The sequence below is a fragment of the Notolabrus celidotus genome, chromosome 9, assembly GCF_009762535.1.
Source record: "Notolabrus celidotus isolate fNotCel1 chromosome 9, fNotCel1.pri, whole genome shotgun sequence".
Taxonomy (NCBI): domain Eukaryota; kingdom Metazoa; phylum Chordata; class Actinopteri; order Labriformes; family Labridae; genus Notolabrus; species Notolabrus celidotus.
The window spans coordinates 12,994,991-13,020,814 of record NC_048280.1 but is presented as its reverse complement, the minus strand read 5'-3'; the positions used below and the strand labels follow the sequence as shown (position 1 = coordinate 13,020,814).

General features: G+C 39.5%; 1 protein-coding gene and 1 long non-coding RNA gene across 3 annotated transcripts; one reads left to right on the top strand and one right to left on the bottom strand.

Moving 5' to 3' along the window:
• Positions 1-1,864: 1,864 nt before the first annotated feature.
• rnf122 (ring finger protein 122) lies at positions 1,865-24,966 on the bottom strand. Of its 2 annotated transcripts, none has more exons than XM_034691047.1 (6): positions 24,537-24,966; positions 17,267-17,423; positions 6,994-7,039; positions 6,850-6,891; positions 6,634-6,713; positions 1,865-3,985 (listed from the first exon to the last, which is right to left on the bottom strand). In XM_034691047.1, exons 1-6 carry the CDS (start codon positions 24,559-24,561, stop codon positions 3,871-3,873), a joined length of 465 nt encoding a protein of 154 aa, XP_034546938.1. In that variant the 5' UTR covers positions 24,562-24,966; the 3' UTR covers positions 1,865-3,870. The 2 variants fall into 2 exon arrangements, with proteins under 2 accessions (XP_034546938.1, XP_034546937.1); XM_034691046.1 differs by having other exon boundaries at positions 6,634-6,716; positions 24,537-24,965.
• Positions 3,358-6,032, top strand: LOC117818268. Its single transcript, XR_004632332.1, has 3 exons — positions 3,358-4,034; positions 5,044-5,170; positions 5,397-6,032. It is a non-coding gene; the product is annotated as an uncharacterized LOC117818268 (long non-coding RNA).
• Positions 24,967-25,824: the final 858 nt, after the last annotated feature.

The following is a 25,824-nucleotide window of genomic DNA, read 5'->3' as shown; positions in this document are numbered from 1 at the left end:
GCTGAGTTCTGAGCACCCCCTCTCTCCTCTAAGTCTCCACCTTTTCCTAGCACCTCCCCTTTCTCTCCTCTCCTCTCTCTTTTTCCATCTCTCACTCTCTATCAGACCAGTGTTCACTTCCATCCCTCTGAGATTTCCCACCATCTGCCTTCATCCGGAATTCCCTTTCACGTCCTCCGAGGCTCTGTCCTGTCCTTAAGTCTAATTAGAAGGCAGCCGGAGTAAGAAGTGCGCTTTAGACATCTCTTTTTTTTTTTCGATGCTCTGCCACCTGCAATCTGGTGTGTGGAAATAGTTAGGTACCCGATGGGTCCCTCCAATAGGACGGGGTCTTTCACATTTAATGAGGCAGCTCACAGATGGCCCTTGTTTTCATTCAGATGTCAAATCCTGAGCTCTGACTCTCCTAGATGTTGAAGTCTGTGACTTTGTTTCTCAGTTATTCAGTTATAAAGAGCATTTTCTGAACAAGGGGAATTGATGGGCATCTACTGTAATATTGTATTTAAAAATTGATTGTTATTATCAGCATTTCAATAAGTGATCCTGAAAGTTGAGAGGTATTTGAAATCATATAAATGAAGAGATGGTAGATGAAGAGAGTAGCCAGTTGTGTTTTTTTGTATATATACATATATATATTGGCCTTTTTTGCCTTTATTTTATAGGACAGCTGAAGAGAGACAGGAAACCTGGAGAGTAGAGAGCGGGGGAGGACATGCAGGTAATAGTCAACCGGCCAGGAATCAAACCGGCGACCCTTGCGACGAGGACTGTAGCCTCTAAATGTGGGGCGCATAGACCACTATGCCACCGATGCCCCAGCCAGTTGTGTTTTTATGTTATTGGGTTTTATTATATACATGTATATAACTGTATTTAGTGTTTGCAGAGGGATATTGCTAAATGCAGATCAACTGTGTCTCAAACTGAGACCAAGAGAATTATTCACACTTTAAAGTATCTTGTCTTCTCCACTCTGATTCCCCTTCCACATGTAAAACATCTCTTGATTGATTAAACTTATAAAATATTACTAATATTCTAAATGTTACTATGTTCTTTAGCTTTGGTCTTTTATTTGAAGCAGTTTGACTTGTGTGTTTTTGGTCAGCAGAAAACAGTCGTTACTTACAAACACATGTTGCTATTATCAGTCCACAGTCACTGGAGATAACTGACACTGTTTTGTGCATTCAGAACTTTTAAGCACCTGAACATGTCTACAGTAGGTAAACAGGCCGGAGCTTTTCAGTGTAGTGTTTGAATGTTCTCCATGTGCATGCATGGGTTTACTCTGTGTACACCAGCTTCTTCCCACTGTCCAAAGACATACTTGTTAGGTTAATTGGTGACTCTGAATTGCCCGTAGGTGCAAGTGTGTGTGGATAGTTGTTTGTATCCATGTGTCAGTCCTGTGATAGATAAGCAATCTATCCAGGGTGTACCCTGCCTACTGCTCGATGACAGCTGAGACAGGCTCCAAAATGGGATGAGCAGTATAGATAATGGATGGATGGTGGTTGACATGGTAATGAACTACTGAGTCTGTAATACTGTATAAGACAGAAAAGCAAGCATTCACCTGCAGGTCTTGAAACAATGGGATTTTTTCAAAGTTTCTAACATTTCTTTGTGTAAACAGTTATTTAAATTAAAACCCTACAATCATATCATATATATTTTTGTACAGAAGCATAACTCTGGAACATATTCTATTTAATAAAGAAACATCAGCCTTAGGTTAGAGTAAGGTGAGGGGTCTAAGGCCCAAAGTTTGCTGCTAGATATTATTTTAAGATTTTTAACAGTATTTCTCCTGGTGATGGCGCCAGATACACAACTACAAAGAAAAAAAACAGAATCTGAGCAAAACAGACAACTGCATTTATTATTCTTTTCAAGTTATTTACATCTGTTGGATTACAAAATGTGGAATGTGGCCAGAATCAAAGTTAACTTGGTTTTGTGTTGAAAATGAAACAGAAGATACGTGTTTTCCCTTTTTTTGTTTGGCACATGAACTCATGTGATTCCAACGGTGTCACCTGTATGTGCGTGTGTGTGTGTTCGTGAGTTTGTGGTGTTTTTAAAATACAACAATGTGCTTGTGAATTTGTGCTCACTTTAGGCAGTGTTTCGCTTTTCACTACTGAGGAATTAAAAACAGAATCAATTGCAATTATACCACAAAAATGGCGAGTATGAAAGTGAGGTTTGGCTGCTTCCAAGATGAATTCACAGAACAACACTGACTTTGTACGGCTGCTTCCCTTATCCTCAGATGATGCAGCATCTCTGATTCTTCACATACTTTTTTTTAATATAAAACACTCACCACACCTGAAAACAAGGGACCCTTTTTTTTTTTTTACAAATTCAAAGTGCAATATCTTAAAAAATCTTCAACATACTTAAACAAAGAACCAAACAGTTACAGCTAGAGGCAGGATGTGTTGATTCCTTCCATCTATATGAACACAATACAAACATGTCTGAACAATAAAACATCCCTGTGGAAAGTAAGTCTTACATGGTATCTTTGTAGAAATACATCTCACACCTCCATCAGAACACATCAGCAGAAAATCAACAGGATGGCCGCACTGATTTATTTGCTACACATTACCTCCAGTTATAGTGAGAATCTGAATAATCAGGTCAAACTTATGACCAGAAATCCACCTTGTCTTACATTTTGAACCAGTGTGATATTTATTAAATTTAAAGGCCGAATCTTTCAAAAATGTGTCCTTAAAGCTTTTTAAATCCAAGCTGTCTTTGACATTCTTTTAATTACACTCTACATGGATTTGTTTGCAGACAGTTCCAGATATATCTGTTTAACTCTTATTTCACCTGTTATGTTAGTGTTAGAAGAGAACCTTCTGTAAACATCACTTCATCTCTATGGCTCTATCTCTCTTTACAGCTCCTGTGAGAACTATTCAGGCAGTATTTCATTCTGTTTCAAAATCACAACTCCTCACATGGACTTTTAAGCTCATAGCAGGAACCTTCACTTTGTGTTGGTTTTGGCGCCGCCTGTTGTCAAAGCGTTAACTTCTTTGCTAATTTCTTCCCATACATGCATGAATAGTGCTTTTAGAAAACTCCCACCCTGCTGTCTTTCTAAAGGTCCAATCTATCACTCGTTTACATTTGCTGTGGAAAATGTAAAAAAGGCTGTTTCTTCATCGTGCTGTAAATCATCTTGTCTGACACCTACACCTCGTGGCAGTGGATTAAAAATAGCTATTTAGAAATGATCAGCCTTCATGCTGATGGTTTAGTTTGCTTTTGTATGTCATAAAGAGGCATCAGTATTAATTTCATTCTGTATCACGACCAGATAAAACCTCCTCACAGGGGTTTTAACAACGGTTTAAATACCCTCAGCAAACAACCACCACAACACAACACTCATTCATGCTCAGTGTCTCCTGCTGTCATCCTTCAACACTCACTTCTACACATCGCCGTGACAGTAGCGTCTCCTCCACTTAAGCGGGCGGTGTCATTAACATCATTCGGGGCTGCAGGAGAAGATGTGACAGAGCGGGTGAAAAGGGAAATGATGAAAAAAAGAGTGGTGGAGTGATGTGTGGGTGTCTTCAGATAATCTCTCAGACACTACAAGGTGTCTTGCTGCCATCTCTGAGATGGTGGTTGCCAGGCAACAGCATCCTTTATAGTCCTTCTTTGGGTGGTAACTAGGTTACCCCAACTTACTGTCGTCATGTTGGCGTTTTTTTGCTGCATTTCAGCAGCGTAACAGTTTCCCTCTTCCTGGTGGTTGACAACTTAAACCTGCTGGTTTTAACTAAAGTATCCCATCAGGTCCCTTTAGGCTGGTGAGAGGATGAAGGGTTACACCAGCTCATCCAGGAGAGTCCCTATGCTGTGGTGCTGCTCCGGGGGGCCCGCTATGGGTTTGTTACACATGGGGCAGACGCAGCGAACCTCCAGCCACTTTACCAGACACCTGGCAGGATTACAAAGACAAAGAGATGTATGAAAAAAGGTCAAACAAGGTACTTCTCACTTGTTCTATGGGATCATAATTCCTCTGACTCATTTTGATCCAGTGAAACAAAAGTTACTTATGGATTGAGTAGTTTAATGGAATAAGACTTTAAATCTGGGGCACCAGTTTGGTTTTGTGGGTCAATTGCATGCCCCACGTACAGAGGCTATAGTCCCTGTACAGGTGACCTGATTCCAACCTGCTGTCCTTTGCAGCATGTCATTCATCATTTTCACCACACAGTTTCTTTTTCTATCCACTATCCTTCAAAATAAACTCAAAGCAAGAAAACTTTAAAACTCTAATATAAGTAAAATTAGAGATTCTACTCTACAAAAGTAGTCAGTAAAAAAACATTAGATGTTTTAGTTGTTTAATAGAGTCGACTCTTTGATAAGAAATCTATAATTAAAGGTGGAAATCACAAGTTGCATTACAAAACATTAGTACAATGTAGCTTTGGACAATGACACAATGTTCCCTGATTGCAAAAAGTTTTGAAGACAGGATTTTGATTTGATTGAGTGGCATGTGATTGATATGAGACCTTGATATGAGACCTGTTATAGATACATTTAAAACAGTCAGTAACTTAACTCTTCCAGACATTTCAGAATCTATTGGCCTGTGTATCCTACAGATGACAATTAATATGTATCCATGATTTCACTTTATTTTAATAGTATTGAATTGTTTCTTAACAATCAAGTTGAAGAAGAAGAAGAGGAAACATACTTTCTAACAGTTAACTCTGCACCTGCACGGCCATGTCAAAGCCCGGCACCACTCATTCATTTCTATGAAACTTTGGTGAAGACCTATTGATGAAGGTCTTTTCTCCTTACTTCCTGTATATAGGTCATTCTGCTGTTTCTTCCTGCTCTACTTTTTTCTCCAGTACTTCTACTTTCCTACATCGTCAGTGTCCTTGCATTTACAATCCTGACACCCACAGTGAGTTTTTAGCCTCCGTTCCTCCTGCAGTCTTAAAATATCGATGCTATTTTCTCATTCAGACCTACTGTTGCACAACCATCCACCTCCAGGAATGTTGAGGAAAATTCAACTGAGAGTTTCTGTCTTTCTCTCTATTTTTCACTCCAACACCACTAAGAGAGATCCTGTCCTGTCTCCTTTACACAAGTAGGTCACAATGGAATCTGATCTTTGTTTTCTTTCTACACAATAAATTGATTCTTAACATTCGTCTTTAAAAAAATAGCTATAATGGTCAAAAATCAAAGTACTAAAAAATATACAGCTTTTATGATTCATCGGTTCATCAGAAAAACTACTTTTTCAAGGTTTCAATTTTCACATTTGCTACTTTTTTTATATCAAACTGAAGTAAACGTATTCATTTTCACAGGGTGGGATTAAGGGAAGACTCGATATGTTGGAGATGTTGGGTGGCCCCAGGCACCCTGATTCACATGCTATGGTCCTGCCCTAAGGTCCAGAGATGGTGGACAGCAATTCATGAGAATATTACTTTGGTCGTGGGGCAAGACATCCCATATTTACCAGGCCTATACATATTGGGCACACACCCTTAAAGGGGATCCCTGAACCCCACACAAGATGGATTCACACAGCCATCATGCTGGGTCATAAGATCCTGGTTAGGGAATGGAAAACGGTCGATAAACCGACTAGACCTATACAGGGCCAAATGAGGAGGATACATTGATCTTATCACAGGACTTTAGAACTTTTTAGGTATTTTAGGTTGACCAACCCCAACAAATTCTGAAGGAAAAAATGTAAACATCCTGCAGACCATCTACATGTAAAAAGCTAGTCTAGTTTTAGTATGGTGGTGTAGACTTACAGCCCCCCTGTAGTTTGATGTTTTTACTACAGTCTGTAAATAGTAGACAACACATTTTATGCTGAAGTCGGTGTACCGTTCTTTAAGTTAGGTGTTGTTATTATTTTTATTTATATACATAGTCACTTGTCCATTTGTAATTTCTTTACTTTGTTTTTGTCAGATTGATTTCTTTGTCCTCATTGTTTATCGTCCTGTGTGGATAATATGTTCTGTCAGTTGTTGTGTTATGATGTTGTAAAAATGTGAAAATTAATAAAAAACGTTGGTCGTAAAAAATAAATAAATGAACGTATTCAATTTTTGGAATTTAATTCTGTTTACACAAAGACAAAGATGTCACTTATAAAATGATGATTATAGAAAATATACAAAAGATGAGATAATAATAAGGTGTGGCCAAACACAAAAAGTTAAAAACAATGTCCTATAGATCTAGACTGTAATGTCATGGTGGTTTGTTTGATGCATATTTTTACTTCTACTGAAGTAAATAATCTTAATAGGTCCCCCATCACTTGGAAATTCTTGGCATAATCTAAGCACCTTATCTCTGCATCCTATCCACCTATTCCATGCTGGGATACACTGCTGCCTAGTCTTTTTGGACAAGAACTCCAGCAGTGCTGCATTGCAGGACCACTTGCCCAAAACTAGCTCCTGATCACTGAACTCCAGATCAAACACCAACATTTTCATTTTTAACAAGCCTTTGCAGGTGCAAAGTGATAACAAGAGCAAAGACGAGAGGCCGCGCCACGCTCATAGTACTCACTTTCTGTGGAAAGCATGTTGGCATGGCAACACCCCCAGCTCATCTTTCACTTTGAAGTCCTCCAGACACACGGCACACGTCTGCTGTGTTAGAGACGGACAGGACGACACAGACAGGGAGAGGGGACGGTCACTGGATGACATTACTGAACAAAACTTAAGGATTTATTTCTGTTGTGTGTTGAATTATGTACATCATCATAAGTCACATTCTTACCCCGTGAAGATTCAACTTTTTGGGGTCTCCTTTTAAAACCACCTGCAGGGGGGGATACATAAAAAATATGTTATAGAGTTTTAGAGTTTTTCTTTTTTACAGAGACCTTTAAGTATCATAAATATCTACAAGCCTTCGTTTTACCTCTCTGTATCCAAAGCGTTCACTCTGGGCTTGATGTCGTAGTTTGCTGTGGATGAGGAGAGAGTGTAGGAAAAACATTGATAAATAATCAAGCATAAATTGAACGGCACTCTTGTTGAAATTGACTGAAGAAGCATTGAGATCCTTTACTTGAATAAAAGAAGGAAAAACACACAATGAAAGAGCGTATTATAAAAGGTCTGCATTCAAGGTTTTGCTGGTGAAACGTAAGAGGTGAAAGATAGTTTGGTGACTCAAGCACTGGTATTGAACGGAGTTTGGAGTTTCACTTCTGTTTCTATTTTTTGACATTTATAGATATTACTAACTTTACAAAATATGAATCTAAAAAAAACCAACATCTTCATGTTAAAAAATAATTGTCATAAACAACCAAAGCTTACCTAAAAAACACCACCTCCACAAGATACAGGAGTTAAATGCCACTAGCACATTGCTGCATTATTTCTACTAGTGCAATATATCTCTATTGTCAGTGAAAAAAGCATTTAATAGAGTTTAATATAAATGATTTTATGATGAAATATGTATTTTAACAGGGTAATATACATTTTATACCATGCATTTTTTTAATTGTTCTACTTGAATAAATGCTCAAATTTTATTGTACATTATAAAATCACAGTAAAGGCTTTTTATTTTTGTTTCCAGTCTTATTTCTGAATTTATATCCATTAATATGATCTATGATAACAAAACACTTTCAAGGGCCTGCATGCATGTAGCATTGAGTGGCATCAAGCTACAGTATGCTGTAGGGTAGGACTTGGGAAGAATGTAAATTACCTTCTATGGGGCATATTGTAATTATCATTATTATTATTAATATAAATGTATACATATTGGATCCATGTTATTGATGAATGATATCAGAGTTGACTTGTTGTTGCTGGGGGCGCTCATTAAACCATTTAACCATGTTTGAGAAGTTGAATCTATACATATATCTTACTTTATTTTTCATGAACTTTACATGTGGAATCTTAATTTGCAAAGTACCTCATACTGTACCTGACATGATGGTTCAAAAACTACATTATTTCTTAAATGTAGTCCTATTTGTCTTAAGACGTTTATTCTTCAGTATAGTACATGTGTACCTTGCACCACTTTCCACTCGTTCATTTCTAGATAAAGATGTCTGTATTTACTCTGAGCTGGGTTCAACATCAGGTCGTCGTGTTCAGGAACAGATTGAAGTTTGAGTGCTTAAATTATGGGACAGTGTGTGTAACAGAAGCTGTGTAATTGCTGGGTAAACTTTGATAATGAACTGTATTTAGGCTGCTACAGTGAACACACACACCATGTACAGATACATGATCCTTCCTCTTCAGGCACACACACACAAAACACACACACACACACACACACACACACACACACACACACACACACACACACACACACAGTGTTTCCAAGTAATCATGTAACTACACGCAAATGCTTACAACACACATACACACAAACGCAGTTAATGAGTATGTTGCCTCTTTGAATCCCTGCACCACCCCTGATCCAACAATGGAGAGGAGATCTTTATCGCTTTGGCGAGCTGTGTCTGCTCTGGTGGTTATTTTCGGCCTCCTGTTTTTACACAACTAAACATAGACACAAACGTCTATCGTTGTCTGTGATTTGAGCCTCAAACCAAATGCAGGAGCAGCACCTGAGATTAAAGAGGAGAGTTTATTTGTGATCTAGTCCTCATAGAAAAATGTGAAAGATTGCTTCTTTGAGTAAGGAAATGACAGTTGTTGGTTGTTTTTGTCACTTAGTTTATTGTTTACTCTGATTGCAGCAAACAGTCTCCCGTGCAGAACAATGTGAGGATACGTGTTTAACATGTGTTGAGGTTTTCCCAGGCCTGCAGAATGAAGTGATGTGGGTGAAAGGGGGCAAGGCTGTGATTTTACTGTTCTAGTTTGGCTACTGTGCCCAATCTGCAAGAATAGAAATCTTCATTCAGTTACTCTGGACCGGTTCTTATTGTATGTATGTAACAATAAATCAACAGGTGTAAATTATACCCAGAAAACACTGTAAATACTGTGTTTCACGACAAGCTTCCTCCAATGCTCAAGTCCATTAAATAATGAATCATTACCATGGTAACTGGTCTCGAACAAGCCAATATTTTGCTCTGTATGAATATTTCAACATGTGATGTCTCTTTTTTAATGCTCTTATTAAGTTTGAAAGTCTGGTTGGTGAATTAAACATTTTAGACTTGTTTTACTTTTGAACTTTAATCATTCTCTTTTCTTCAGAAAGAAATATTTAGAGCTTCAACATTTCAATGTGATACCCTCTTATCTAATATTTTCTTTGATGTATTTGTCATGTTGTGCTGATTTTGCTTGCTTTTTTCTGATTAAAGTGAGACAAAACTAAAGTTTATTCACCAAAGTTACTTATAATGAATCATATTATACAGTTTTACTTCCACAGTGTGCATATTTGTAATTTTTCCTGTTTTAATTTGATACATTTTAACAAATTATTGTATTTTGGAAAAGTAATGCTTAAAAACTGGCTTCAGATTGTTGTAACAATGATCTGGCTAGTGATAGTCAAACATTTTAGTATTGGCTGGTAAAGTCATGGAGGGCTACAGAGACAGCTTTTAGACTCTTCCTCTCAGACAAACTTTATTCACAGATTTTATCGATCTAATAGATGCCTCTGTCCTGATAAGCGGCTGACTCTATATGTCCACATATGTTAACACACAAGCTCGTGCCTCACCTCTCTGCTGTAAAAGCATTTTAGGTTAAACTGTCTCAATATATTTTCCCCAATCTCTGTCTGCTTTCCAATCTCCAGCGGGTGAGATAGAATCTGTGCGTCCACTCTGGTTTTATGGTGCTGCAGGCAATAGGAGAAGCACTTTCTAATAATAAGAAGTTACAACTACCAGTCATGTTTCCTGTCAGCTGATGAACTATCCTATTAAGCTGCAGAAACTGTTTTTTCTCCTCAGGGATATGAGCCCTTCAAGGGATTTCTCAGGTCCAGTCTCAAGGACTGCTGACAGGAAATTAAGTGAATCAGTACATTTATTTGAGGAAAGTGGCTCGGTGTATCTCTGATCTCACTCATTCTATGTTGTCTGTCTAAGGACACGTGGTTCTGAAAATCACACTGACAACTGTGGCTGCTGTGCAACTCTTTCTACGAGGACCATTCACTCTGTAAGATAATATGCTGCTAATTAGCTGCTTGAATCTGGAAAATGACAATGATGTGACCTGCATATTAAACAAAAAATGTGACTGGAAATGTTTCAGCTTTTGGACATGTATGGGAAATTCTGTGATTGCACTGTCATGTGGTTGCATTCATGCTACTCGATTTGAATAGAAGATCATGATAATAAACCAATTATTTTAATAATCATGCGGGCTATCTCAGTAATGCCAGAAGTTCAACATTGAGTGATTGGTGGATATCATGATCTCAGTGGTTGAAAGCACAAACCTGATAAAAAAAAAAAGACGGATACAGGGCGCCGCTGGCCTAGCAGTCTAAGCGTGCGCCCATAGACTGTATAAAATATGGACGTAGTATCCGTGACATGACCCATCTGTTCCTGAGCGCTGATTTGAAGCCAATCGACGGCGGCAGCCATATTGGAAATGCAAAACTCAACCAGGCAGAGTGTGACAAAAAGAGGCGGAGTTTGAGCCTCTTAGCCAACAGCTATGTGTTCCCATCTGGGCGTCAAGTCAGTCATGTCCTTATTTGGGCAAAACTTGTAATCTTAGCATCTTCTGAACTGTCACGTTAGAAAAAAATTTCCCCCCCCCCCGTACAGTGTGTGCCGATAGAGAGATTAGCTACGTAGGGCCAAGCCCTTTTTTGAACCAGGCTGTAAACATGTTTATTAATGCTGCAAAGATCGGCTTTTTCCCATTCATGTCTATGTGGTTTCCGGTGTTTCTGCAGCCAGCCTCAAGGGGATTCTCGATGTATTGCAGTTTATAACACTTCCCCATGGGCTTCATACTTTGAGACCGGAGGTTGCCGCTTGCGTGCGCCCCATATTCCAGCCTCGACCATTTACCTTGTCCTTCCCCACTCTCTGCCTCCAACATTTCCTGTCTCTCTTCAGCTGTCCTATTAAATTAAGGCAAAAATACCCCCCCCCCCAGAAAAAAGGAAAGATGGATAACATGACAGGTTCCCAAAAGTAAAGCCAAAATATTTAGAGCTCCTCTTAATGACTGGCTGCAGAATAGGCTGTAAACACTGTCTCTTCCATGTTGACAGATGGGACATGAGTCAAATTTCAAAATCCAAATAAACATCAAATTTAGGTTTCTCAAACATGTTTTCGGTCATTATAGTTAGCTTTTATCATGCTGATTTATGACAGAATTTTCTGTATGATGTTAAGTCCTGCTCTGTTGAGAAATGCAGCTCCTACGGCAGTGTGTGCACCACATTTGCAGAGTAGTGGAGGAATAGGGAGAGGATACGAAACAAACACTCACACAAGAGTCATTAAACTTTTAAAAAGAGTGTCCACGTTAAAACGATGCATGACTCTGTTCCACTGCAGACTGCCTGCCTTGAGGGATCTTTGCCGTTTTAGGTTAAATGGGTATTTTGACTATCGGAGAGGGGTAGGACATTGATACCACGGCTCCATCAGCCAATCTCTACTGTGCAGACTCTCAGCCATCAGCTTCACAGCAATATGTCTGTCTGTTTGTCACATGGGGTATACTGGCTTTACTTTCGTACAGTGTTTACACAGGAAGGAAGTAGACACTGTCTTAAATTTTGATCCGGTCAATGGTTGAAAGTGTTCAGTTTCAAGTTTGTAGAAATAAACAAGAAGCAGGTACAGTTGGATTTTGATATAAGAATAAAAAGTGTTAGATTTTGTAAATGTTTGTCATAAACAGGTGCATTATTTAATTTGATAAGCGATCTAATAGATCAGAGGGGCATTCTTTATCTGAGCCTTAAACTGCATGCAGACCCACAGCTGTTAAAGCACACTAGAGTTAAAAGGTATTTTTTTAAATTTACATTACAGTTCAATGTTTATTGCAGGTATTAATGTGTTAATGTCACTAGAATATTCTTAATATGAAGGTTGAGATAATTAAGCGTGCCGAGCAAATGTGCAAATCTTTCTCTGATCTTAATGCTTTGCAAAGGGTGTGATACAATCGCTCTGTATGGTTAAAGGACAGAACACTCAGACACATGAATTGAAGTAGTTTTTCTTCATCAGACATCTCCGTCAGAGTCAAAATCGAACATCACAAACTCTGTGACACACAGGATTAAGAGCGAGCCTGTCTGAGAGGCATAATAAGGAAACCTGCACCCAGCAGAGAACAACATTCATTGCTCAGCATTCATCTCATTAATCAGTCAGTCTATAAATGAATTCACAATCACACATCTACTCAAAAAAACATTCAGCATGTTAATTGGTCTGAAAGGAAGTGACTCACTGGTTATGATTTATAGGTAAGTGCTTGAAGAGAAACAGAAAGGATCCAAGCTTTTCTGACAGAGCTGATGGTAAATTCATTTGTGAGCCCAAGGCCAAATAAAAGATTTAAGATGACAGAAAACAGCTTCACTTGGTTGCGTCGTGGTTCTCGATCAATCCAAACTCAATATTGAGATGTGCCTGGGATTAATAGCTGATGCTTGCTTTTGTTGTACGATATTGACTGATCCGACATCATATCTATGCCTTTTCTTTCTGCGGGTAACAACAATGTAAAAAAAAAAACCTAAGAAAAAAATAATGAAATTGATGTCTTTTTACAGAATTCAAAGCATCCCCTTCAGGTTTTGTTACCACTACATGGGGTTTTCTGTTCTGTTCATCTCTGAATATGAAAATGTCGAGTGGACTTTTATGTTCCTTCTCTCGTCCTTCCAACCACTAAAAAGCACTTTTACACCATTCGTCTCATTGGAAGACAGGAGGCTATATTGAGTGATCATCAGTATTGACTCATTTCACTCATACACATTCACACACCACTGACTGTGTCACCACAAGCATTTTGGGGTTCAGTGTCTTGCCCACGGACACTGCGGCATGTGACCAAACACTAACCGTCTAAGTGAAAGATGACTGACTTTACTACTGAGCCACAACTACATAAAAAAAAAAAAGATAATTATGAATTACTCTAATCATAAAGTGCACTTAAGAGACTTTTGATCATGTGAGCTTCATTAACAGCTCATGTGAATTTATGGCTTTTTAATTTGGCTTAAAGGTGACATATCATGCAAAATTGACTTTTTAATGGTTCTTTACCTGAAATATGTGTCCCTGGCATGTCTACAAACCCCCTGAGAATGAAAAAAAATCCATTCTGCCCCTGTTTTGATTTCTACACCTTTCTGTAAATGTGTGTGAAACGAGCCGTTTCAGACTTCCGTGTTTTTGTTACGTAACAACAATATCCGGTCTGTCACAGAGTCAGAGCTCGGAGCTTGTTCAGCCCATAGACTGTATAAAATAACACTGAATCCCTCCTCCGTTTTTCATTACCTGCACAAATGTGTGCTAACAAGGAGCTTAGGAGGGAGGCATGCTAGTTGTAGGCTGTCTTAATAAACACAAAGGTCGGTTTTACTCCCCACGTCTGCAGATTTGAAGATATAGTGGAGGATTTTTATTTGTCATGGATAAGTGCTAGCGCTAATTAGCATAGCCACATAGCTACATGTTCGTAGCTGTAGCTGTAGCTGTAGCTGTAGCTGTAGCTGTAGCTGTAGCTGTAGCTGTAGCTGTGTACCAAGACACACGTCAACATACTGACAAATAAAACAACAAGAAACACTAAATCTGTGACCAATCCTTCATAAAAGGTCCTGCTGCCTTTCTGGCCAAGGTCGGTTTGACTCCCCACGTCTGCAGATTTGAAGATCTAGTGGATGATTTTTATTTATCATGGATAAGTGCTAGCGCTAGTTAGCATAGCCACATAGCTACATGTTCGTAGCTGTGTACCAAGACACACGTCTACATACTGATAAATAAAACAACAAGAAACACTAAATCTATGACCAATCGTTCAGAAAGGTCCTGCTACAGGCGCCTCTCCGTCAGGATCAGATTCTGGATTAGATTCAGAGGGTTGAAGTAACGCGATCTCTGAGCAGCCGTGTATATTCAGCCAACATGTAAACATTAGACCAACGTGCTGGAGAGCCGAGGCACATCCACTTCCGGAGGGGGCGTGGTCAGAGGGAAAACAGAGTGTTCTGAGGAGGACTGAAGAAGAGGGGTTTTCAGGCATGCCAAAATCTGATTTCAAAGTGTTTTTTTGAGCATAAACTTTAAAGACATGTTTTGGGGACCTCTTAGACCAATATATATTGATGAAAAAAGCGTGATATGTCACCTTTAAATTATGTAAAATGTGTTCATATCCTAATAAATGATCAGGCAAACTTTACCAGCAGATGAGGATTGTGTTTTTCAGGTCATCTGAGTAATATAATCCTCTAACGTTCATTTTTGTTTTGATGAGAACACAGTAGGTTCCTCAAATGACTGGAATTGAGACCCTGTTTCTTTATAGATTGTATTTTATTGTCACAATGTTATGATGGTAATAATACAAAATTATCAAGACCAATTAAGCTACTGTAGTATTTGAGAAAACCGTGATTGTTCTGTAAATATCCAGGACATTTTAGATTTTAAGAGTGAAGTACTGATCATGAAAGCTTGGACCTTGTAATGAAGTATCTTTGTCAACTAGAGTTTCGGGGTCATGATTGAATTTTCCCACACTGCCTTCCATGTTTCAACTACATTTACATGCCAATTAAGCTTTGGCACAGCCATCTGTTTCTTTTGCTGTTGTTGTTTGAAATTACTTAAATATAATCATGGAGAAAAAAATTGCCTCACATGTGAAAGTGTTAGTGATGCACATTGTGCTGGTTTTCCAACAGCATGTTGGTTCTTTCATTCTCCAGACGACAAACAGCTGTTCTATTCTATTTTATTTTATTCTTTTCTCTTCTACTGTTTTTCATTTTCTTCTATTCTACTGTTTTTCACTCTATCTTATGTGGTGCAGTTACAGTAGAGCTAAAATGAAAAAGTTTCAGGTAGCATATAATGATGCATATCGAATTTTCCTGAAATTACCAAGATTGACCAGCAAGTTTTATGTTTGTATCAAACAATGTCCCTACATTTCATAATGTACAGAGCAATTTGATGTATGAATTTATGTGTCGCTTAGCTGATTCAGAAAATGAAATTTTAAGGGAGCTCACTCAGCCCACATTAAGTGACACAAGGTATTTTTCTTGCTTTTGGAAACATTGGAACAAATGCCTTTTTATGCTCAAATCAAAGTGAATGTGTAAACTGTTGTCATATAATCTTTTTATTTCTTGCTGGACATGTATTTTACTTATTTTTAGTCTTTTATATTACTCCTGTGCTGATATGGACATATGGGTCTGAAATAAAGTCTGATTCAAATTCAGATGAACTTTATTAATCCCAGAGGGCAATTTGGTTTGCAGTGTACCAGCTTGTCCATAAACAACACAAACACTAACAAACAAACAAACAACACTCAACAGTCAACATGTCAGTGACAACACCAGTGCAAGATGGGGCTTGTCATAAAGAGTAAAAGAATGTTAAAAATAGACTAAAATAACTTATTATTGCGTATCTATCTATCTATCTATCTATCTATCTATCTATCTATCTATCTATCTATCTATCTATCTATCTATCTATCTAGCTATTATACTCTAGTCTACTGTATTATATGTTATTGTAATGTATTCCATTCTATGCTACTGTACCTCATAGTATTGTATTGTATTCTGTGTTCTATTATAATCTACTGTATTTTATCTAATTCTACTGTATTCCATTCTATTCTGTTCTACTGTAATTCTTAGTATTGTATTGTATTCTGTGTTCAATTGTATTCTACTTTATTCCATTCCATTCAATTTTACTGTATTCTATTTAACTGTATTTGTTTCTATTCTATTCTACTCTCTTCTATTAATAATTCTCATTTATGCCAAAGACAGATGCTCGGTTTTCCAAAGGGAACCCATCTGCAGGTGTTGAGCTTCTGCATTAGTTTGTCTACGTCACATACATTCATGTATGATGTGTTTGTGTACTCCCACTGTCTGCTATTCATGCTGTGTTTATTCTGAGCAAAGTCTCTCTGCACTTTTTTTCTTGCTGCTGCCCGCACACATTGTGACGGTCAGCTTCCTGTTGCCTCATATCCTGTCCTTCAGACACACACGTCCCCTGATCTCATCGGGGAGTTCACAGTCAAAAGACAGAGAGGTCACCCTGTTCGTCTTTTTCTTTCATACATCCTTTACTTCCTCTCTTCCTCTCTGACAAACACATACTCACACACAGTCTCCCCTGAGCTGAGATTTTCAGCAAGGCAATGCCAGCCATTATTCTATTTCAAAACCAAACTATCTCAACAGTCACAACATCTGCTCTACGTATGGATTTCTGTAACATTTTATACTAACATTATCAACCACCTGAGGTTGGATCATCATAACTTTTGTGATCAATTCATTTCTCATCTAGAAGCACTATGAAGTTAAAAATATCTTGTCCAAGACTTTGGTTTACAAGACATTCCTATCAGCCCATCCCATCTAGAAATAAAAAAGACATTTCTGGGGCAGTGAGGAAAAAGTTGCTCTATCTGGGGCTAAGTTGCATTGGTGCATGGACTGGCTACTTCTCAATAAAGATTATGTTTTAGGTGGAAGCATTTCTGTCACTTGTATCCCTACAGGAACAACTCAGTACAGGTGAGTGTTCAACTCAAAGCACAGCTGTCACTAAGCACAGCTTCCCAGAGCTGTTGTGATGGCTATAGACACTTAATTAGACATGACAGGTAATTAAGCCTGCATTAATCCGGTTTACTTTCCCAAAAGGTATGTTTGTGTGAGAAGACCTGGATGCAAGGAACATCGTCAGGTGTTTGCTTGTGTTTGGAAAGTGATTTGACCTCTATCTAACCCACCCCCATGGTGACAGACTCTGAGCTACATGGCCCCTGTAGCTTTGTAGCTAGTTAAATTTGCATGCTCATATTCAGTTGCCAGCAACAAGCTGCAAACTGAACTGAGGTCTGATCTTTGTCTACCAATTTGTACAAGGTTTGAAAAACCCTCAGATGTGTTTTTGACACTTTTTTCTTAGTCTATCAAATGTCTGTTTTCTCCCCACCTGATGAAGTAACAGCAGAAGATGAGGCTCAGGATAAAAACAAAGATCCCAGTCCCAAAGATGACCATGTAGATGTTGAGTGGAAGGTCCTGGAAGGTGATGGGCGGCATGGTGCACGACTTGTTGGAGTAAACCAGTCCCAGACCACAGAAACACCCTAAACAGAGACAGAGGGAGTTTTTAAAAATGCAGTCACAGTGAGAGCTTAGTGGAAGTCAAGGTGTAAAAGCATTACATCTATACCATAAATTGATGTCTTAGAAACACCTGCATTCACATAGACAGCCACTGTTCTCCTCCTGTTATCATGAGTCATTTAAATGTGCTGCTTAAACATGTCAAACACTCTTGACGTGGTATCCAGGCAACATGGTTTCACCTCCTAACACTTCAGGGTGATGATCCGTCCACATAAAACACCAATTACTGTAAAAAGCAATGTTTTCATGTCCTTAACTGAGGGCTTCTAGGGAGAACTTTGGAGCGCGCTCCAATCCAAACAGTTGGTTTTCCCATTAAAGGTGCCCTATTTTGTCTCATCCTTCCTGCGTTGATGCTACTCTTCTGTGTGCGTGTTTGTTTTACCATGAAATAGATTATCAGTGTAGCACGGGTGTCTGCAGTCAAGGTCAGAGGTAGAGAGGTGGGGGAGGGTGAGGACAGAGGAGACAATGTGGCATGACACTGGACAGGTTGAAGTGTATGATGCTTACACTATCCAATGCCTTTTGAGTATTGTGTTATTCATTCTCAAGAGATAAGTTTAGAGTACATTCAATTCCCAGAGAAAGCAATGCGAAAAACAGTTGTAGATTAAACTCAGAGACCCACAAACATACAGAGACAACACTTGTGTGGCTGAATGAGTAATGAACTGTCAGTATCTGCATGTGAGAGGGGGCTTTGTAAGATCGGGCTCACACTAACCCAGTGAGTGATAGTGAATCGGAGCTAACACAGGACTCATCACAGTCGCTGATATGAACCTCTTCACTTTGGAATTGGAACACGAGGCAGTGTGTGACAGAAAGCCGGAAGTATTTCATCTTGATCAAACACTACAGCTGAGTTCACTCATGAGCACAATTTCACCCAAAGATGGTCGATAGTCTTAAGTATAAGACTGTGAATTGCTGAACTGTAATGTGCTGCTCCAGATTTCTTGCTATTGAAGTTTCCTCCTCTCACCACATTCTGTCTTAAAGGAAAACTTCAGGATAAGAAGTTTTTGGTGTTAAGTTTGAAGGTTCTTTCTCTGTGTCTGCTCTGACAAGATTCAGGACAGGTGGATTTTTAACTCTTGATGCCTCTGATGGTGACTGTGTCGTCTGTTTATGTTGACCATATTTTTTTCCTGCACCGTGAATGCTGGGACAGAAATATCTGATTGGTTGACTGGTGGATTGTTAATAGATAGTTTTATGGTTGGATGGATGGAAGGACTAAAGCATGGGTAAGAGAGGATGGTAGATTGAAAGCTTAGTTCAGTTTTTAAGGGATGATTTCACATGGATGGATGGATGGATTAATAGATTGATAAAAATAAGTAAGATGAAACAAAACATGGATAGCTGGAGGGATGACCAATGGAAAAATGGGTTGTTTGAAAAATAATGGGGTGGTTGTCTCTATTTGTGCATTTGTACACGAAATGTTAGTTTTTTTTATTGTAATTGTGAAAAAGCCAATAAACAAAGTTTAAAAAAAAAAAATAATAATAATAATATTAATAATAATGGGATGGATGGACAGATAAGTGGATTGATGATAGGACAAGTGAGTATTGAAAAAAACCCAAAATAAATAAACGAAAGGATCAAAAAACATAAAGATGTTCTGATGATGGAGTAAAAGTGCTTGTTTGACCATAGAATGGATGGATGGATAGATAAGTTAATGGATAAATGGGTGGAAGGGTAGATACTGTATATGGTTCAGTTTATGGATAAAATATGAATGAGAGGATTATTAGATAGAGGGATGAGTTAATGGACAGATGAGTAAATGGATGGATATATGGACAAATTAAATGATGGAAAGGTGGTTGGATGGATGGATGGATGGATGGATGGATGGATGGATGGATGGATGGATGGATGGATGGATGGATGGATGGATGGATGGATGGATGGATGGATGGATGGATGGATGTGGATGGATGGATGGATGGATGGATGGGTGAATGGATGGATGAATGGATGGGTGGATTGATGGATGAATGGATGGATGAATGGATGGATGGATAGATGGATGGATGGATGGATGGATGGATGGATGGATGGATGGATGGATGGATGGATGGATGGATTGGTGGAAGAATGGATGGATTGATGGAAGAATGGAAGGAAGGATTGATGAGTAAACGGTTGGATGAATGGATAAATTGAAGGATGGACAGGTGGTTGGATGGATGGATGGATGGGTGGATAGATGGATGGATGGAAGAATGGATGGATGGATGACTGGGGGGATGGATGGAAGGATGGATGGATGGATGGATGGATGGATGGATGGATGGATGGATGGATGGATGGATGGATGGATGGATGGATGGAAGGAAGGATGGTTGGGTGGATTGATGGATGGATGAATGGAAGGATGAATGGATGAGTTGATAGATGGTGGATGGGTATATGAATGGATAAAAAGATGGATAAAAAGATGGATGAAAGGATGATTGATGGAGGGATAAATGAATGGACCGATGAGTAAATGGTTGGATGAATGGATATATTGAAGGATGGAAAGGTGGTTGGATGAGTGGATGGATGGATGGGTGGATGGATGGATGGATGGATGGGTGGATAGATGGATGGATGGAAGAATGGATGGATGGATGACTGGGGGGATGGATGGAAGGATGGAAGGATGGATGGATGGATGGATGGATGGATGGATGGATGGATGGATGGATGGATGGATGGATGGATGGATGGATGGATGGATGGAAGGATGGTTGGGTGGATTGATGGATGGATGAATGGAAGGATGAATGGATGAGTTGATAGATGGTGGATGGGTATATGAATGGATAAAAAGATGGATAAAAAGATGGATGAAAGGATGATTGATGGAGGGATAAATGAATGGACCGATGAGTAAATGGTTGGATGAATGGATATATTGAAGGATGGAAAGGTGGTTGGATGAGTGGATGGATGGATGGATGGATGAATGAGCGGATGGAAGGATGGAAAGGTAGTTGGATGGATGGATGGATGGATGGATGGATGGATGGATGGATGGATGGATTGATTGGTGGAAGAATGGATGGATTGATGGATGGATTGGTGGAAGAATGGAAGGAGGGATGGATGGATGGATGGATGAAAGGTGGTTGGATGAGTGGATGGATGGATGGATGGATGGATTGGTGGAAGAATGGATGGATGGTTGGATGAGTGGATGGATGGATGGATGAAAGAATGGATGGATGGATGGGTGGATGGATGGATGGATGGATGGATGGATGGATGGATGGATGGATGGATGGATGGATGGATGGAAGGAAGGAAGAATGGATGGATGGATGGATTGATGATGGATTGATGGATTGATAGACATGTCAGTTGTGTAAAACTGAACATGGATAGAGAGAACATAGCGGATGCAGGAAATATTGTACAGACTGATGTACCACTGATCAGTCTGATACTTTGATGATGGATAGATAAAGCAGACATTTACATTGACAGACAGAGGGATAAAGGGGAAAAAGATGAATACATGGATTAAAGATCAGAGTAACATTTGGTCGGATGAATTAAAGGATAATGGACGGACAAATAGAGGGATGAAAGGAGACCTTTTCCAGCTTCATTTCCCTGTGGTGGGTATTGTTTTCTTGGGGCCCAGTTTTTTTTTTTATCGATCCTGGTATTTCTAGTCGCCCCTGCAGCCAAAGTGACACGTTGACATTTCTATTTGACATTTCTCCCACCTCACAGTGGATATTGCGGCATGAGACGATCAATACTTCCCACCTCTTAGTTCCACTCTCTCTGAATGAGAAGTGATGCTCCATTTATTGACGGATACACATTCAAGACCACTGTATTACCTCACTCAGCAAGAAACGATCATTACAAGAGACCTCGACATTTGCCTGATCCCTAATCAACAAAGGCCAAATGAATGTGTAAATTACACATAATGCAAATTGGAGGACATTTAGAGGGTCAAGACCAGGATTGTATAAATACTGAGGACATGACTCATGTTTGTTCTTTATGATAATACACCTCATGCAAGATTTTTATCACGATCTGGTTTGATCTGTCACCACTGCTATTAGTGCAGTGATGTTTGACTGAAACATTCACAGTGATCAATATACATTACAAGAGTCCCTAACTATTATGATAGACTAACTTTCTCTTGATTTGAGGCTGCTGGCTGGACCACCAATGGACCCAATCCTAAACTTATCATACCTCTTCAAAATTCAGACCCCAGATAACGTAACATTGGTTGCATGGTTTACAATAGCAGTATTACCCTTTACACAACAACATGTGATGGATGCACGTGTACCATTGTAGGATGTACACCCCTTTTCATTTCATTAGATCCTGCATATTCATGAATGCATTGTCCACCATGAGGGCTGGACCCATGAGGCGATGAAAACCCGCAAACACACGGCCCGAACGTCCTCCACCGTCCTTACATTTACGTCAGTCGGCTGCACAAGGACCATCAGCAGACAAAGACACAGGGCGTGTGGGGGGTGGGGGTGTTGGGTGTATGTATCTTTTCTTGTATTCATGTCACTGCACAGCTGATGGCACAAATCACCTGTGAAGCTGCTGCCGCTGCAGACTTGCAATCTCAATCTGGGTCATCGTATTCAAGTCTTTGTCTGTAATTGTCATGTCACGACGGTCTGCTTGTCTGAATGGATGGATGGCCGCTCACTTATGTCTCCTCCACCTTTGTATGTATCTGAAGCAGACAGCATTTTCACTTTTGGGTGGGGCGCCCATGCATGACCACTGACCTATATAGTGGCTCGCTCAGGATGCTCGCCCAGGATGCTCGCCCGTTGCCATGGTGCCAAGAGTAGCAGATGCAGGAAAAAGGATTGAGGCTAGTGAGTTTAAGTTCTCATTTTGGACTACATCAAGTCAGAATGCATGTTAAGCTTCAGCTGTCAGACAGATTCTTGTTTTTTTTGTTCACAAAAGGAAGGAAATCCCTCTGTGATTTGATGGAGCTGTAGAATATCTCGACTATGGCAGCTTCGCTGACAGCCCCTACGAGATGCCTGCTGGGGTTTTGTCCCATATACTGCCGCGTTCACACAAAGCTGCTTCTGCCGACGCTGCTGCTCACACTAAAGACAGAACTTCCCATCAAATATTCAACAGTTCACATGGGGGGGAAACACTCAAGCCTGCCTGCATGATGACTGCTGCCAGTTCATCCAAGAAGAAGAAAGTAGGTTGGGCCCCAAACTCACCCCTGAAAGCATGAAAGCACTACATGTGTCACGCATAAACACGGGGACAAACAAGCATGATCTCACATCCACTGGCACACAGAGGAGACGCTGAGCTAAGGCACAGAGAGGAGAATGCTTCATTTTTCCAGCAGAATGTCACTCTTTGATACCATTTGTGGGTCTGTGAGTGTGTATGTGTGCCTTTCCCCCCTTGAACAGCAGCACAAAGGGAGTAATTGTTCTTGTCTGACCACCAACAACAGTCCACCAAGAAGGCTGCTGCTGCTGCTGCTGCACTCCAATGAACACTAAAGTCAGAAAAAAATGAAATAGCACAAATTCAACATCTTCACCAGGTCTTGGTGTCGCAACACATCCGTGACACACATGGTTTCACTGAAGAAAACAGATTCATATTTGTGTAAAGAGAGACAAAGGCTTCTCCATGCGCAAACAGTAGTTTTATAAACACATAAGTTGTTCAGATTTCTTCACTGCTGAAGATAACTAGTCAAGGCTAAGAGGCACGTAAGAGAGGACTGCAAGATAGAGTCGGTATAAACATGATTACCTACAGAGGCTCAATGTACTGAGGAACAAAAGCCGGCCTTGTGTGGCTCTCAGCTGAATAAATTTAGATGGAAATAAAGGATCCTATTGATTACGCCATCTAGTATGCTAATGAATCAATATACAAATTAACAATGATCAAGAGTATCAGCTCTAACATGTTTCTCACATACTTCTTTAAAAAGGCTGCTGAAGGAATATCACAGGTACAATTTAAACCCATATAGTAAGCTGTATACCAAGCAGGCAATAAATTGTGTTAAAGTCACAGTAGTGAATCATTCGAAACACACTTTGATGTTCAGAGATGCAACAGAGTATTTTTCCATTATCTTTTTTTTTCAATTAGCTTCTCGATTTGTTGTTTTGTGAACTTTGAACCACGACTAAACAACAAATGACTTTTAATTAACCTGTTTCGACACCATCTGTTTGTTTATTCAACAATTACATTTGTTTGCACTGATTCCGCCATTTTCTCTATACAAAAGAAAGCATGCACTGAATAATACAGCGTGATGAGTACATTTTGATTAACTGATGGAGAAACATAATGAAAATGGGACATATCTTCTATCAAAATGGTTTGATTTCTTTTGACTAACAATAAACAATCTAATGTTGTTCAATCTGATATCATATGTGACAGAGATATAGCAAAGTTCTCTTACTTACAAAGCTTGAACAAGGAAACCTGTGGCATACTGGTATGAAAGAGACTGACATGGCCAATGAAGAGGATAAGTGGCAATGCATTTCTATTCATCCCCGTGTTGTTGAAGGTTCTCTATGATATGGGTGCATATAGAAATGATTATGTGTTATGTCCTGCATTGTCATTATGTTTCCTCTTGATGTCCACTCCATGATGGAGTTAAACGTGTTGGAAAAATACATCAGTGAACACATATATCAGATGTTACACAATATGTCAGAGTGATGACCCATTCATGGCATGCTGATATACTGCTAATGGACCCATATGTGGTGGTAAATAGTGATTCAAACTCACTATAAAACGCCTCACAAGTCTAAATAGCAGTGATTTTGTTTTCCTTAAGTATTCTTACTCCTCACAATGGAAATGTCTATATTTTGAAACCCTGTGTGATTCAGACACTACAGCCTACAGTCTCTATTATACTCCTGTCATGTGAGCTGCAGTGTATTGATATAACATGCTGTATTCTTGCACATTAGCCTATATCAGAGAGGCCTAACTAAACAGAGCTCGGACAATATAAAATGACTGCTCACCGTTACACCACTGAAACGGGTGCATCAATGCACCAGAGGGAGTCCTTGCCGGCGGGGTCGGATTCGTGTTTACCAACAAGGCGCAGCGTCTTCCACGCGAGCAGATGGATGAGGATGACCACAAACAAAGTGCACGAGCAGTTTGAAAGGTTAGCGACACATCAGCACCTTAAAAAAAAGACGCACAAAGGGGAATAGGACAGCGTTTTATCGAAAGTTGAAGCTTGGTTTGGTCACATTATTTAGGTCCGTTTCCTGTAGTGTCAAAAAGAAGAAATGTTGACGTGGATATCCTCTTTTCCTTCTCGCTGTGGCTATTTAGGACTCTGTTATTATCAATAGGCAGCATAACACTGACCCAGCAGCAGCATCTGTTTGGGAGAAGGAGAAAACTAGAGCACTGGCTCTATGTTCCTGTTCCCGCCCCCACAGACGTGACTGACAGGCGAAGAAGCCAATCAGCAGGCAGCTTGGCTCAGCGTGTGTTGTGAGGGCCTGCCTATGTTTCCTGACATCTTTTTCAGTTCACTAATGAATATATGTTTTAAGACGAGATTTTTAAAAATTGATTCCCTACGTTTTGAAAATTCTTAGTTAAGTTCTGTCTCTTTTAAGGGTAGGATTAAGGTCAACTCCCCTGGGCCAAAAGTTTGGTGTGGGCCCCCTTTGACACCCACATGTTCTGTGCACTATGTTCATGTAAATAAAAAGGTGTACAATTCCAAACTGTGTTTAAATTCCTTTGAAAAATGTTGTCTTAAGACAGGGTAGACTTCATCAGGGGTTCCCAAACTTTTCAGCCGGTGCCAAACACTTGCGACCCCCACTGTCCCTCAAAGTGATTTAATGTGGCTTCATTTAGCTAGTCTGCAGATAATTAGCCTACCTGTATGAGCATGTGGCTGTGTTTCCTGTGCCGTTATGAATTAACCTACTGCTACTGATGCTTTTGATAATTCACTGTTCACTAACCCTAAATTTAGGAGTCTTCTTGCAAAAAGAAAGACAGAAAACTCATCTCATTCGCTATTTTCAAGGTTTTATTTGAAATCTAGCAACTATTTTTGATGATATTTTTACCATGATGGGTAAAATTGACTTTTTTTAGATTTAGACTTTAAAAAATAAACATTATTACACGACCCCCCCATTTGTGTCTCAGGAAACCCCAGGGGGTCCCGGCCCAAACTATGGGAATCCCCGAACTCAATGAACTGTGAGTTGCTATATACACACACACACACACACACACACATACATACATACTGTATATGATTGTGAAATTAAC

Bases quoted from the DNA above. Each gene is read 5' to 3' on its own strand.
- rnf122 (XM_034691046.1), bottom strand. From the start codon at position 24,561: ATGCACCCGTTTCAGTGGTGTAACG. The intron at 17,424-24,536 runs GTGAGCAGTCAT...GTCTCTGTTTAG, and splicing joins CCCGTTTCAGTGGTGTAACG to GGTGTTTCTGTGGTCTGGGA. The intron at 7,040-17,266 runs GTGGGGAGAAAA...CCTCATCCACAG, and splicing joins TTCTGCTGTTACTTCATCAG to CAAACTACGACATCAAGCCC.